Source organism: Calonectris borealis, unplaced genomic scaffold (genome assembly GCF_964195595.1).
Source record: "Calonectris borealis unplaced genomic scaffold, bCalBor7.hap1.2 HAP1_SCAFFOLD_59, whole genome shotgun sequence".
NCBI classification, from domain to species: Eukaryota; Metazoa; Chordata; class Aves; order Procellariiformes; family Procellariidae; genus Calonectris; species Calonectris borealis.
In genome coordinates this window covers 235,047-248,824 of record NW_027441465.1, presented here as the reverse complement: position 1 = coordinate 248,824, position 13,778 = coordinate 235,047, and the positions used below count along the sequence as shown (strand labels likewise).

The following is a 13,778-nucleotide window of genomic DNA, read 5'->3' as shown; positions in this document are numbered from 1 at the left end:
TGGATTAGTTCAGCAGTGAGCTGAAAGCAAAGATCTTGGGAGGAATTTGGAGAGAGTCACATTTGTTAAATCACAGGTTTCTCTTTAAAATGCTGATGTAAGTCAACAGGGAGATCAATATAGTAACATTGGTCCTGGGAATTTACCCATGAGGTTGGTTGGGGTTTTTTTACTATAAGAAAGGAAAAGAAAAAAAAAAAGAGTAGTCTGTTAACATCAGAAGACAAAATGAAATGCTTTAAACTCCTCACTGAAAGGAAAAAATTACCAGTGAATGTAATAAAGAGTTTCTGGAAGAAAAAGGTAAATATAGACAGCTGAATAAAAGAGGCAAAGAGCATATTTCTTTTGCACCATTTATATAGTTAAATTTGTTAAGATGAGGAAAGAAAAGATGTCCTGCAATCCTCTCTGCCTTTGACAGCATCAAACCCATTATCTGTAAGTTCATTGATATTTTTCCCTATTATTTCATCTCTGCATTTACACTTGCTATTTTGCATTGAACATGTGAAGAGGCCGAAGGAGTCACACAGGAATTTCATCTGGAAGTTTTGCTTTTGGTCCTGTGGATGATTAGGAAGCGTGGATATTGATGGGTTCCCTCTTTTGGTGGCTGACAGCTATTCACATACTGACTTTTCAATGCAGATCATGCCTAATTACAGGTAAAGATAGCTTTATTTTTAATATATTTTAATGAAACAGCTTATTTCTGCCTATTCACAGAAATGTAAAAGTCAAAAATAATGAGTACACATCTTTCTTCTTTTTAACTTGGATGACATAAACCACCAAATTAAAACCAAATAAGACCCTGGTGCAATTTGGTATGTGTTAAGGTACCTGAGACATCTGCGTAGTCTGGAAGATATGATAGGGCTGCAGGAGACTTATAACTCTCTAGACTGGTGAATGGAGGCTAGCTGGGAAGTTCTAGGGTAACTCAGCACTAGACATCTAGGTGTAGCCAACTGAATTGTGCCCAAGGTTTTGGATTTGACTCGCAGATTTAGCTGCCTACGTTTAGCTTCCTAGAAGCAGGTGTCTTCATGCAAGCTCAGCATCTAGGATAAGATTCAGTTGCTCATGCATTGGCATCTACTGGTATTTTAGATGCTGTAGGATCTTCTCATTGCTTCTTGTTCCAAAATAGAACAGACCTACCATGTAGCCTGTGTCACATTTGCCAATCCTGTGTCTAGAGTACCTCAGAGCCTCAAAGATGGATGTTCAAGGAACTCTATCCTACCCAATGAATAGACTCACTGTCTATTGTAGAATGAACTGAACAGACTATTGGCTGGATCTCCATTGACTATAGTAGGAAGGTAGTCAAGTCAATGATGGAACTGGAAGGGCCAGATCAGTGGCAAGGCTCTCTCTCAGTTTTTTCAAAGATGGAAGTTTTGCTTTTAGTCCTCTTGATGATTGAGAAGCCTCAGCATCTCTTTGTAGGTTCCCAGTTCTGGACCTTAATCCCACTCCCTGTGAGTTATTCAGGTGCCAAACCACAGACATCTAGTGCCATTGCAAATGCTTTAGTGTACCTGAGATTTCCTGTTAAATGGAGCTGGCAGATGTGACAGGACATCAGCATAGACTGGGGCCCTTGCAGCTTGATCAGGTGCAATCCCGTACAGCATATGAAGTGACATTATATTTAATATCAAATATTTCCTTGATGTTTCATGGTAGATTTTTAACTTGCCATAGAATAAAGTCAAGTTGCTGTGGTATGACTTCTTTGCAAATCCACATTTGTGGCTATCTATTTTGTTATTTCCAAGAGCCTTTTTTCCTTTCTGGTATCCTCCTTGGAACTGAAATGAGAATGACTGCTACAAAATGTCCTGGTGTTCCCTTTTTCTCCCTTTCAAAGGTACATATTGTGGGTGGGATTCATCTCATGTATCTTTAGAAATATGAAAGCTGCACATCTAACTTCAGTATAGTAACCCTAGAGTTCACTTCAAAGAAAAGATCTGGAACAGAGAGCCATGGGCCCTTTAACTAAGGCTTATCTCTGAAGCTGCCTGTTTCTCCCCATTCATTGCAAAGGGAAGCTGGGACGTCTAGCTCAAATGTAGATGACCAAATAAATCGTTGTACATGTGATTCAGGTGCCAACACATAAATGGCGAGTGTCCTTCTAGGCACTGCATGTTCTGGTCTGTTCTCCAGCAGCTCCTTCACATGAGTGCAGATCTGCTGCAGGTCGTATGCCACATCTGCCACAGCACCATAGGGATGTCTTGCATACTGTACGACATTTCAAATGATACTGGGTACCAGCATTTGGGCAATTGAATCCCACCTTTACTTTTTTGTTAGATAGATCCTACATCCTGTATTTGACCTTTTGTAGTGCCCACCCATTTTACATGATTACTCAATAGCCATTACTTAATGGCCACAAACTTGTGTAAGTTAGTTTCAAAATGCTGAAAGATAAACTCCATGAGCCTCACATAATATGAACATTACTCATCTAAGTAGTATGCCATATTATTTTTCAGTTTTCTTCTGGATTTCTCTCCTATTGACAGTGATATTGGTTCTGTTGGTTGCCTGATGTAATACCACAAAAAAAGGTGATATGTACAAACAGAAACAACTGCTGTTTTATCTTTACACAGGTCAATTCATTAGCTCTCCTTCTAATAGTTCCATCATTGAAGTCATTGGAGAAGGGGTTGTTCTACCCTGCCATGTGGTAGCAGATAACATTCCTGAGGTATTCTCTGTCCAGTGGATATTTCATGAACAGTCTCAAAAAATAACAGTGAACAGATATGATGGAAAGAATAAAAAGGAGAAACAAGATGAGAGATATCAAGGCAGAACAGAATTCTTCCACAGTGAATTTAGAGCTGGCAACATGTCTCTGCACTTGAAGAATGTCAGGAGCTCTGACAAAGGACCATACACTTGTGTGGTCTCTTTCAATGACACGTACCATGATGTGTTGGTTGAACTGCAAGTGGCAGGTCAGTGGCAATTCTCTCTCTTTTTATTCAAAGATGGACCTGAACAGAAACATGTATATCCATCACTGACTCAGGGAATTACAATATAAATTTATTATAATTTGATGCATAAAATGTCTTCATGGGGGGATGTGTTTGATTGTTTTCTCTAAATTAATGGCTATAATCAATACTTAAGGTAGTTTGACACACCTTTATTTAGGTACCCGAACACATGTGACTTGAAAGTACAATCTCCATTCGTACTCAATGAAAGCACAGTCACAAAGTTCAGGGAACCCTGCAATTATTCAGCTGATCAATGTAAAGTTAAATTTAGATGTCCACTGTGCAATAACCATTACTGAGCTGATTGTCCAGAGTTTCTCTATGGTCAGCATAATCAGTTGGTCCCATCCCAGTACCTCACTGCTTACCTTGCTGCTTGCCCACAGCAGGAGAACAAAACAGTAGGCAGGCCTTCATGCTCCTATTTCTATTTCAATACTTTAATAGATACCATCTTCACAGGTAGCTTCAGTTAATGTGGTTGGCTTGGAAGTGGACATGAGTTCCTCCATGCTTTCCCTGCCACACAGGAACCAGTTTCCCCTAGATAGGTATTGTGACATCTTATATTGTAGCCAGATTCTTCTGAAGGTGTCTTCTTAGCTTTAAAACTCCAGATGAAGCAGAGGTTTAACATCTAAGTAACACTGTAATTTAGTCTTCTGAGATCCTGAGTATAAACATACATTTTTTCTGAACTGTAGACCAGATCTGTACCATGTCAGTAAGAGTTTTACTTGACATGATTAGCCTGAGACACTAATACATTCTGTTTTCATGGACAGATTGCACTAGTTGTTCATAGGCTTCCTGTAATCGATTAATTGTCATAATTATATGGATTTTTTTTCTTTTTTTTTACAAAATTCTGGGAAATTCCACTGGCAACTTCATTCCAGAATAGCCATCCCCAGCTGGCTCTGTTTGCTGTAATCTCCATTATATTGTTCCTTATTCTCAATCTGATAGACTCTGAATTACTGACCTTTAAGAAACTTCAGGGCCCCAGTCTCTGTCACAGTTTAAATTCAGAGAAGTCTTTCTATGTACTTCCATACAAATACATACAAAAAATATATTTTTTATTCAAGATAAACCAGAAAATTTCCCATTCTCAGTACTGGTTGAAATGGAGAATACATATGCTTTTTCTCAGCTAAAGGTGATGTGCCTTCCATTTTCCTGAGGAGTCACAAGAAGCAGGGCATTGGCCTCACCTGCCATGCAGCTGGATGGTTTCCTAAACCTGAGGTGATTTGGCTGGATGGCCATGGACAGGTCCGGAAGGAACTATCGACCACAAAGATGACAATGATGCCTGCAGGCCTATATAGTGTCATAACTTCCATGAACCTAAAACCTGGCTCTGACACGGAAGTCTCCTGCAGGATAGTCAACAATCTGCTAAATACAATGAGCGAGTCTCGAGTCCTGATCTCAGGTGGGTAAGCTCTGTATTGACCTGCCTGTAAGATTAAAAAGGCAGACTGTCTAAATGGCATGGGTTCCATTTTTATGTCATGAGCTGGCCTGAAGATGTATTCCCAGAATCAATGTTGGAAAAAAGTTCACGAGAGCTGCAGTCTTCTTCCACCTTTACTTCTATTGACTGCACAGCCTTTGACAGTACCTAGTGAACCAGTTTCTCCTTTTAAAAAGGGGTCAGGTAATATCAAGACTTTCTGTGTTCCCTTTTCAAATTTAAGGCAGTCAACTTGTTGGAGATGAATTAAAATGAATTAAGAATACAACTGCATGCACATACGAAAATGACGTATTTCCTTAGTGATGGTTGAACACTCTAAAGGCTTTCATTATCCAGAAACAGGTTACCAGGCCGTTTAATAAGACATGTGCTGGTGGGTTTCACAGAGCATAGCTGAAAACAATAGTTACAGTCACAAGAGTTAAAGTGGTAATTTCAACATCTCACAAATGTTTTTATTCTGTTTTTATCTTCCCTCTTTTTAATATGTGCATTACTGTGTAATTGTGGTGTGGATAATGTCATGCCTCCCTGTACTCTGTAGTACACTTTTCTGTTTGCTGGATATATAGACAAGCGTCAGGTAGTCTGAAGCAAGCCTCATAGGGCTGGACCACAAAAAGAACTTCAGCACCACAAAGCCAATACCTAGGTCTGGAATGGGAACTAGAGTGCAGCATAAAGCTCTTGAAGAAGTGCGTGAAGGAAGTCCCTTTGGGGGTGGTATCAAGAAATCCTAGAACATTGAGTGTGGAGGTACGTGGAAAGAGAAAATAGGAAACAGCCAACGTGGGGGTGTCTTAAATATTATTCTCCTTCTTGGTTTACGCACTATACTTGGCAGAATGAATCAGATATTCACTGAATCAAATTAAACAAGAGTGAATGTGTCTCTCTTGTCCAGTGGTGATGGTTTCTTCCTTCATTCCATCACCTGTTCAGTTTAGTATGAAATGCAACACATCCGTGAAAAAAACCTGAGAGCTGGTATTGCTACCTTTCGCGTGACTCATGAACTGTGGAAACCTGTCTACCTATCTCAGACATCTCCTTCATAATTCTGAACCTGATATCCAGAGAAAGAGTCTTCCTGGATTAGTCCTGCTGGGGAGGGCTAGATCTCTTCTTCAGCAACATTGCTAGAAAAATTCCAGTAAAATATAAATTCACCATCTCCTCAGATGTATTGACTGCATCCTAACTTATAATTGTTTTTATGTTTAACAGATTATAACTCCTTTTGGTCATTTTTGCAGATATTTTCTTTCCCTCCATTTCAAAATGGCTGATTATCTTCCTGGTAATTTTATGTCTTAGCATGGTCTTAATTTCTGCTGTATTTTCTAAACTGAGAAGTAAGTATTTCTTTGTATGTTACCTCAGTCAATATATAGAAATATTACAAGAGTTCATATTGAAATCCATGACTGTAACAAAAGCTCACAAGCAAAATCACCAGTGATTGTTTTATGATCGAATTCAGGAAATGGAACAAAAAAGGGGTGGGAAAGTACACAGTCTGAACAAGGGGGAATGCAAATTGCATGTCCTTATCTCAGATGGCTTTAGGTCTGACAAGAGCAGCTCTGTGAGCTAAACTACGCGTGTAGTTTCCTTTCTATAATCATTGGGGAGATAACTCCAGTGTTGCTAATGACACTAGAGTTGAAATGACAAATCAGAGAACTGATTTCTGTCAGTATTACTTTACAAAAACATGCAAAAAAAGGGGTTTTTGCTCTTTTTTTAACCAGGTAATCACAAGAAAACAGTTACCTCAGGTAAGTAATGAGGAAGATGAATATGAAGATTATGACAATTTGTAAGTTGGAAGGTTTATTTATATTAAATTACAGAACTAATTAGCAGTTCTAGTTGCATCCAAATGTTTTGTAGTTTTTAATTTTATTTTTGCACCGCACAATGTATTAAGTTCCTGTATGAGTTTTTTTCATTTGTGCTTTATAAACAGAGTCTGTTTCCTTCTTTCATTAACCTCTAGTCATTACTGTATGTAATCTAGTTATACATTGCTGTATGTAATCTAGTATGTAATCTAGTCTAACCTCTAGTCATGTATTGTACTGACATCTCTACCATGTCATACATATTCAAGCTTTGTTTGCAACTGCTCAAGAGTTAATTAATTGATCAGAGGCATTCCTCAGATTCTTTAGAAGAGGAATAACTAAATGAATTAACCAAACAGTCAAGAGCAATTCAAGGATCCAACCCAAGGCCATCTCAAGACTCTGAAAGCAACTTCCTCTTTGAATACATCTCTTTGGTACTCACTGCCTATGTGTACTTGAAAATAAAATAGACCAGTTGACATAAAATCATAGAAAGGTTTGGGTTGGAACGGACCTTTAAAGATCATCTAGGCCAACCCCACTGCCATGAGGTAGGGGAGCATGGCATAGCTCATGTGGATTGTGCTGAACATTCCTGCCTACCAGGACAGAGTATCCACAGTCAAACCATGTACCAGCAATGGCCCTCGGCTCATGTTGTCACCTAGACAATACCTGCTTATTGTTTGGGAGAGTGCTAATTGACCCATGCCATAACCATAGCAGGGATTACTCTAACAAATGAATTGCATGATGATTTTATTCCCTGAGGCACATCTGGTTCTGTTCCCTGACCAAGTTTGGCAGTTGAGGATACACATGTCCATGGGACCAGAAGGAATTTATTCATGGTCTCTGAACCTCAGTTAGGCTATGGTTGGGACAAGACTCACATAGGAAGGATTGGGTGTCTCAGAATGCTACCTCATTTTTTGTGAACTCCATTAGAAATCAGACTTGTCTTGGTATAAAAAATAAGAATTCTTTGGACTAACAAGAAGCCTTGGGAAGTTTATTAGGTTGAATTAAATTAAAGTTTTAATCCCACTTATTTCTGTTTGTACATAAAGTACACTGTTATACAAGTTTACAAGAATAATCAACATTATGATTCATTTTCTTTATTTTTCAGTAAAAGTGAAGATGGAAATGGAAGAAGGTAAAAGTCCTTTGCATTTGAAATGATGCTAAGATGTTCAGAGATCTCAAACACGTAAATTCAGGGAAACAATATTCAAATATTGATTATCAATATAGTAATTGCAGGAGTGGCAGCCCTTTTCAATATTAAGGAAACAGTGACAACCAGACATCATATCCCACATAAGGTCTATTCTCTAGTGAAGACTGTAAATGTTTACATGGACCAGCAGTGACCTTTTTGAAAACTCAACCCAAATCTGTGCTGTTGGATGGAAAGCTCTTAGCAAGCTTCTAGCAATCCTTCTCTTCATAGTGACCACTCTTCTGCCTTTTTCAAGATTATTCAGAACTACCTTTAGTCAGCTGAGTGATCCTGTAAACCCTGTCAACTTTATTTATGGATCTCCACTGGGAGCTTGGATGCCTATGGCTCAATCCACTTGTGTACATACAGGTGTCTTGGACCATTTGTGATGTCCTTGGTCATCCCACTTATTTCCTAGTGTCATGGTTTAACCCAGCAGGCAGCCAAACACCACGCAGCCACTCACTCACTCCCCCCGCCCCCAGTGGGAGGGGGAGAGAATCAGACAGCTAAGAGTGAGAAGAACTCGTGGGCTGAGATAAAGACAGTTTAATAGAACAGAAAAGGGAAAAAAAAAATAATGATAATGATAATGATAGAATACAAAATGAGTGATGCACAATGCAATTGCTCACCACCCACCCTGACCGATAACCAAGTAGCGATTGCTACTTCCTGGAACACGCCTACCATTCGTATACTGAACATGACGTCACATGGTATGGAATACCCTGTTGGCCAGCTGGGCTAGCTGTCCTGGCTATGCTCCCTCCCCAGCCTCTTCCAGAGCATGTCCTTGACTTGCCCTGCTAGCCAGAGTACTTAGCAGCAACTAAAAACATCAGTGTGTTATCAACATTCTTCTCATACTAAATCCAAAACACAGCACTAGGAAGAAATTTAACTCTACCCCAGCCGAAACCAGGACACCTAGCTGCCATCCTGGAAGGAAGCAGATACCTCATTGATATTTGATTATATCTGACAGACACAATGTGAACTAACAGAGCTTCTACAGGAGACCAGAGATCTTTTAGAGAGACACCTACATGCCACTTGGGGTACCCCAGGTCATCTGAGATGCACTAGGTGCCTATGCATCTGAATATCCCTCTTAAATGTGGTCAGTTAAGGCATGATGTAAACAGACTTTGAAAGAAGACCTCTAGCAGCAATAAAAATAAGTCTTGTTCCCACCCTGCTTAATGAGTTTTTAAATAATAACTTAATGAGTTATCTAAATATAACAAAGTTGAAATAATGTCATACATTCATAGGTTAAATTGTTGAATTGGCTTTACATGTACTTAACTCAAAGCAGTTGACCATGTAATCCAAGGATGCACTTGCTATATGGTTATGCGGCTCTTATATTGGTATTGTTGAGTACGTTAAGCCACTTTATCAAAGAGCTTACACTAATATCTGTGTACTGTCTTTTCTAGAAAAAAGCCAACTGAAGTCAATGTTAGGTAAGATGCTTTTGTTATTAATTGTGTTTAATTGTCTTTGTGCTAAAGTTATGTCCACTTTGGGTTTTTTTCTGGGTTGGTTTGTTTGTCTGTTTGGTCTGGTCTGATTACTGGGTTTGATGGCACTGTTTAATGTGGTTAAGCATTTAAAATGAAATGAAAGGCTCAGCTGAATTGAATAATTTTCATGTGAAAAACTCCAGGCATAGTCTGAGATATTTACTTTTCTTTTTTATTTTTTCAGAAAAGAAAGGCGTTAAGTATTGTAGAATTTGTGTGTGTGCTTAGCTGTAAAACAATCTAGTAGGAAGTGTATTGGAAGGATGTGTTTCCCACAGAAATGACACAAGTTTAAAGCTTTATGGAATGCAGTACAAAAGTCCACTAAGTAACTAAGTCCACTTCCAATTTATATACAATAAGTACCTGTTACTATTATTTCTTTTATTCTATGTGCTGAACTTTTCAGAAGGAGAGAAAACAAAAAATCGAGCAGGTAAATCTCATTTTCCTAAAATATTCATTAAGAATGGATACTATCCAGCCTTAGTGAAAATAAGCTACTCTGTTTAATTAGCTTACTTTTATTTAATGTGACTTCTCAGAAATCTTATTAGAGGTGATTACACAGCAAAGAGGCCAATGGTATTTATTTCTCTACCTACACATGCAGGATGCATTGTGCCTTAGAGCCTCATGACGATCCACTTACATCTCTCAGGGCTTTGCATTAGGTTTTTTCCCTCCCTTGTGGTTTCATAGAATCATTTAGGTTGGAAAAGGCCCTTAAGATCAAGTCCAACTGTTAACCTAACACTACCAAGTCCACCACTAAATGTGGTCAACATCACATCAACAGCACCACGTTTCACCTGAACACAACTGCAAATTTCGCAGAACCCAAACTCTTAGCTTAGCTTTCTCATTCTCTCCTTCCCCTTTTCTCACATTACTAAGAAAAAACTGTAACTACTTTTATCCTGCAAATTTAATGTCAGAAAACTCCCACATAAGTGTGCACACTGTTCCCATAAGTAACAACTGGGGATGTAATTCTAACGTCTTTCTCACAAATGTTTTTTCATTTTTGCCTTGAGTTTTTACATCACTCATTTATGCTATTCCTTTTCAGCAAAATCCAAACTCAAAAAACGCTTTGGTAAGAAAACACATTTTATGTAAATCTGACATTCTTGTCAAGTTTAGAAACAATAAAGCAAGTATTCAGGTTAGTATGCCTACGTTATCCCCAGATTTGAAGCCAAGTAATATAATGAAATATCAACCTATGGAGCAATATTCTCCTATTCCATGGTTGGGGGTTGTCCTATTTTGAAAAACTGGAACAAAATGGAAAAGCAAACAAATATTGGTGACTGGAATATCTTTCCCTTTCAGGTCGACTGAAAGCAGAGCTGGGTAAGTGATTTTAAAATGCTAGTAATTACAAGAATTGGTGGGTTCAGAGGAGGAAGGTCATCACTGATGCAGAGTCACAAAATGCACAGAATTGCACACTAGCAGACTTCTCAGTATTTCAGTCTGAAGTACCTAACTGCCCCATAAAAACATAATACAGTAATATCCATTTTCTTTCTGTAGATTTCTGGGAAGCCAGAAGCCACGCAGGTAAGCTGGCAGGAGGAAGGGTGTGAAAATGCAGTGGCCATCTGTCCAAGCCACCCTGAAATGACAATGCCATGATTTTAGAGATACACCAACTGAGCTGGAGTCACAGGAGTATGCCTGGCTTGGTTAACAGGAAATGAGGCCGGGATGTGGCAGTTGGGAAGACCGAGAAAAGGAGTTGCTGAAAGGTGTCAAAGTCTGGGGTGGGGTGTGGACACAGTTCCGGAGAGGGCAGATGGCCGTATGGAAAAGAGAAAGAGAGATTTATTGTAAAGCGTGTGGACTTGCGCACTGAGAGAGGACATAGCTGTGACAGCTCCAGGGTGCCTCTCGGTTCATCAGTGGTTGCATGCCCTGTTCTGGGGAATGTTTAAATTCTTTGTTGAATCGCAGCAGGACCGCTCAGACCCTCGAATGCTTCAACGCATAGCCCCATGCAGAGAGAGGTCCCTGAGCCACTCTGCTCATTGGATGATTCTCATTTTCACCTCCAGTTCCCATTACTGTGAATCCTGACTGCCGAGTCCTGGAGCTCCAGGTGCCAGGGGCTCCAGATGTGGAGAGCAACGCGTCTGAACCTGCTGGCCCAAACGCTCCCTCCACAGTCCCTGTCCTGGTGGGGACGGAAGGGTTTGCAGCTGGGAAATGTTACTGGGAGGTGGAGGTGGACCAGCAGCAGGACTGGGTGCTGGGAGTGGTGAGGGAGAAAGGGAGACAGGAGGAGGAAGGGCTCCTTCCTGGGGAGGACTACTGGGCTGTACACAGGTCCCAGGGAGAGATTTTCTCTAGCGAAGGACACCGCAGGATTGAGAAGCAGCAGATGAGTAATTCAGTGATTGGTGTGCTTCTGGACTTGGAAGAAGGGCAAGTGAACTTTTATGAAGCAGAGCAGATGGGTGTCCTGGTGAGAATGCCTCTAAGGCTTGGAAAGGAACCTGCAGACATGTTTTACCCATTTCTATCCAAAAGAGAAGGGACACTCACACCTCTTATCCAGCCAGTCTTAATCCCTGTCCCTTTGAAGACACTGTAAAAAGGAAGTTTGAATCAAATGCGTTGAAGAATTAAGTTCTCTGCCAAGAGGTCAGGGTTGAGAGGAGAGACTAGAATGGCTTAGGACATCAGTAATTATAAAATAAAGAAAATAGGACTGGGGAACAAAACAAGAAAACCTGAAAAAAAGGGAAAAGTAATGAGAGAAAATTACAGTGTCTCAAAGTAGGAAAAAAATGCATTTTGAAGCAAAAGAACTTTTTAATATTATTTGTTCTCAACTAAGAGAACAGAGAAAGCCTTTAATGGTTGCTTTTTGGTGGAGAATATTCTCAAAGCTGTGTGTGTATTCCAAGGTGTGTATAAACCATCACAAAAAAAATGCACTATATAAGTAATCCAGGACAAAGAGAAAACTTCCTTAACTGTTCTTTCTGAATGACCTAAGAAGAACAGGTATGAAGAAGATCAATGCTTGAAGTAAAAAAGGAATATCAGAAACATTTGACTATTTAGTTAATCCATTCAAATCATCATGATTATTAGGGAATTTCGTCTTTTGCCCTTGTAGAGGCCTGGATATATTCTCTGTTGTCTTTTTAATTAGAACATTGTTGGGTGACAAGGATTTTTTTTTCCCATTTCAATGTGTTTTTTACGCCTCATCCGTGGAAACTTGGGCATTTATGACAACTGGATGGAGACAGCAACCCCTTGGTCCAGTAGCTGCCTCCGCAGGGAAAGATTATCAGTTGTTACTGCTACAGCTAAAAAAGGAGTTATGGCTCCCCCCTTTAAGCTAAGTTAGATTTCTGTGTTTCTGTTTACATTTAAACACCATTTGTCAAGATTGTGTTCTGTTCTCCAAGCACCTGAAAGTGTAATATAACTTTCCAAGTGGAGGTTAAACCAAAGGGTTTTGTTGGATTGCCATCCACCTTGAATTTGAACCTGACCCTTTTTGCTGCCAGTAAGTCCTGTCAGAAGTAACACTCAAAGCTGGTTCTAAAAGAAACCTACACTGTTTTACTTTGAGTTTCATGTTTCCCACATCAACTCCAGCTAGTTTAGAGACCTAATGAATCAAAAGGAGCCAAGCTAAGTGTCTGTGGAAAAAATCTACTATGGAGAATGGAGAAAAAGCATGTGACTAAATGCCTGAAGGTCTCATCAAACATGAAAACTTTACACAAAACCTTTATAATAAATTGTACGTAAACTGGTCTTCATACCGTCTGCACTTTCTTTTCATTTTATTTCATGTTTTCACACCTGTCTTCGTTAAACTTTGACAGGTTGAGGGGAGAGTAAAACTTTCTTTCAGTCTCTGAACTATTTGTTATGAAAAATATTCAGAGCTACTTGTGTCAAAATGGTCAAATTCCAATTGGGTTTACATGGCAAAGTTTTGGTAGCTGGAGGCAGGGAACCTGCAGAGGTAGCCTCTATAAGAAGAGGGTTCTGGGCTCCAGAGCAGAGACTCCCCTGCAGCCCATTGAAATTTTGGAAGAATCCATGATGGACCAGGTATTTCCCTGCAGTCTGTGGAGACATCACGCTGAAGCAGGTATTCACTGCAGCCCACGGAGAACCCAATCCTGGAGCAGGTGGATATTCCCTGAAGGAGCTGCCGGTCCATGGAGAGCCCACGCTGGGGCAGGTTGATCTTGAAGGACTGCAGCTTGTGGATACCCCACCCTGGAGTGGGTTCTCCTGACAGGAACTACAGCCCGTGGAGGACCCATGCTAGAGCAGATTGATCCTGAAGGCCTGTAGCCATGCTGGAGCAGGAGAGAAGTATGAGGAAAAAGGGGTGACTTTTATGAACTTTTCAGAAGACCAAAAGGGGTTGTTATATAAATGAAGGGATACCGTTCAGAATGTAGAGTGATATAGAGTTGCTTTGGGTTAGGTGCCTTTAACTTAGGCTTTATTCAGTGTAAGTATCTGTCCAGTAGAAATCTCCAGCTGAGTTGGTCGCCTTAAGGTTATTACCTTTGCCCAGTGCATCCTGATTTTCCAGTGGAGCAGCAAGGAGCCCGCCCAATGGGATTCAGATGTCCAATGGATGTATTCCCT

At 40.0% G+C, this 13,778-nt stretch overlaps 1 protein-coding gene across 1 annotated transcript; it reads left to right on the top strand.

Moving 5' to 3' along the window:
- Window positions 1-595: 595 nt before the first annotated feature.
- Window positions 596-12,171, top strand: LOC142076504 (butyrophilin subfamily 2 member A1-like). Its single transcript, XM_075138786.1, has 9 exons — window positions 596-668; window positions 2,640-2,990; window positions 4,195-4,479; window positions 5,781-5,879; window positions 6,279-6,305; window positions 10,210-10,236; window positions 10,476-10,496; window positions 10,680-10,706; window positions 11,201-12,171. Exons 1-9 carry the CDS (start codon window positions 596-598, stop codon window positions 11,737-11,739), a joined length of 1,449 nt encoding a protein of 482 aa, XP_074994887.1. The 3' UTR covers window positions 11,740-12,171.
- Window positions 12,172-13,778: the final 1,607 nt, after the last annotated feature.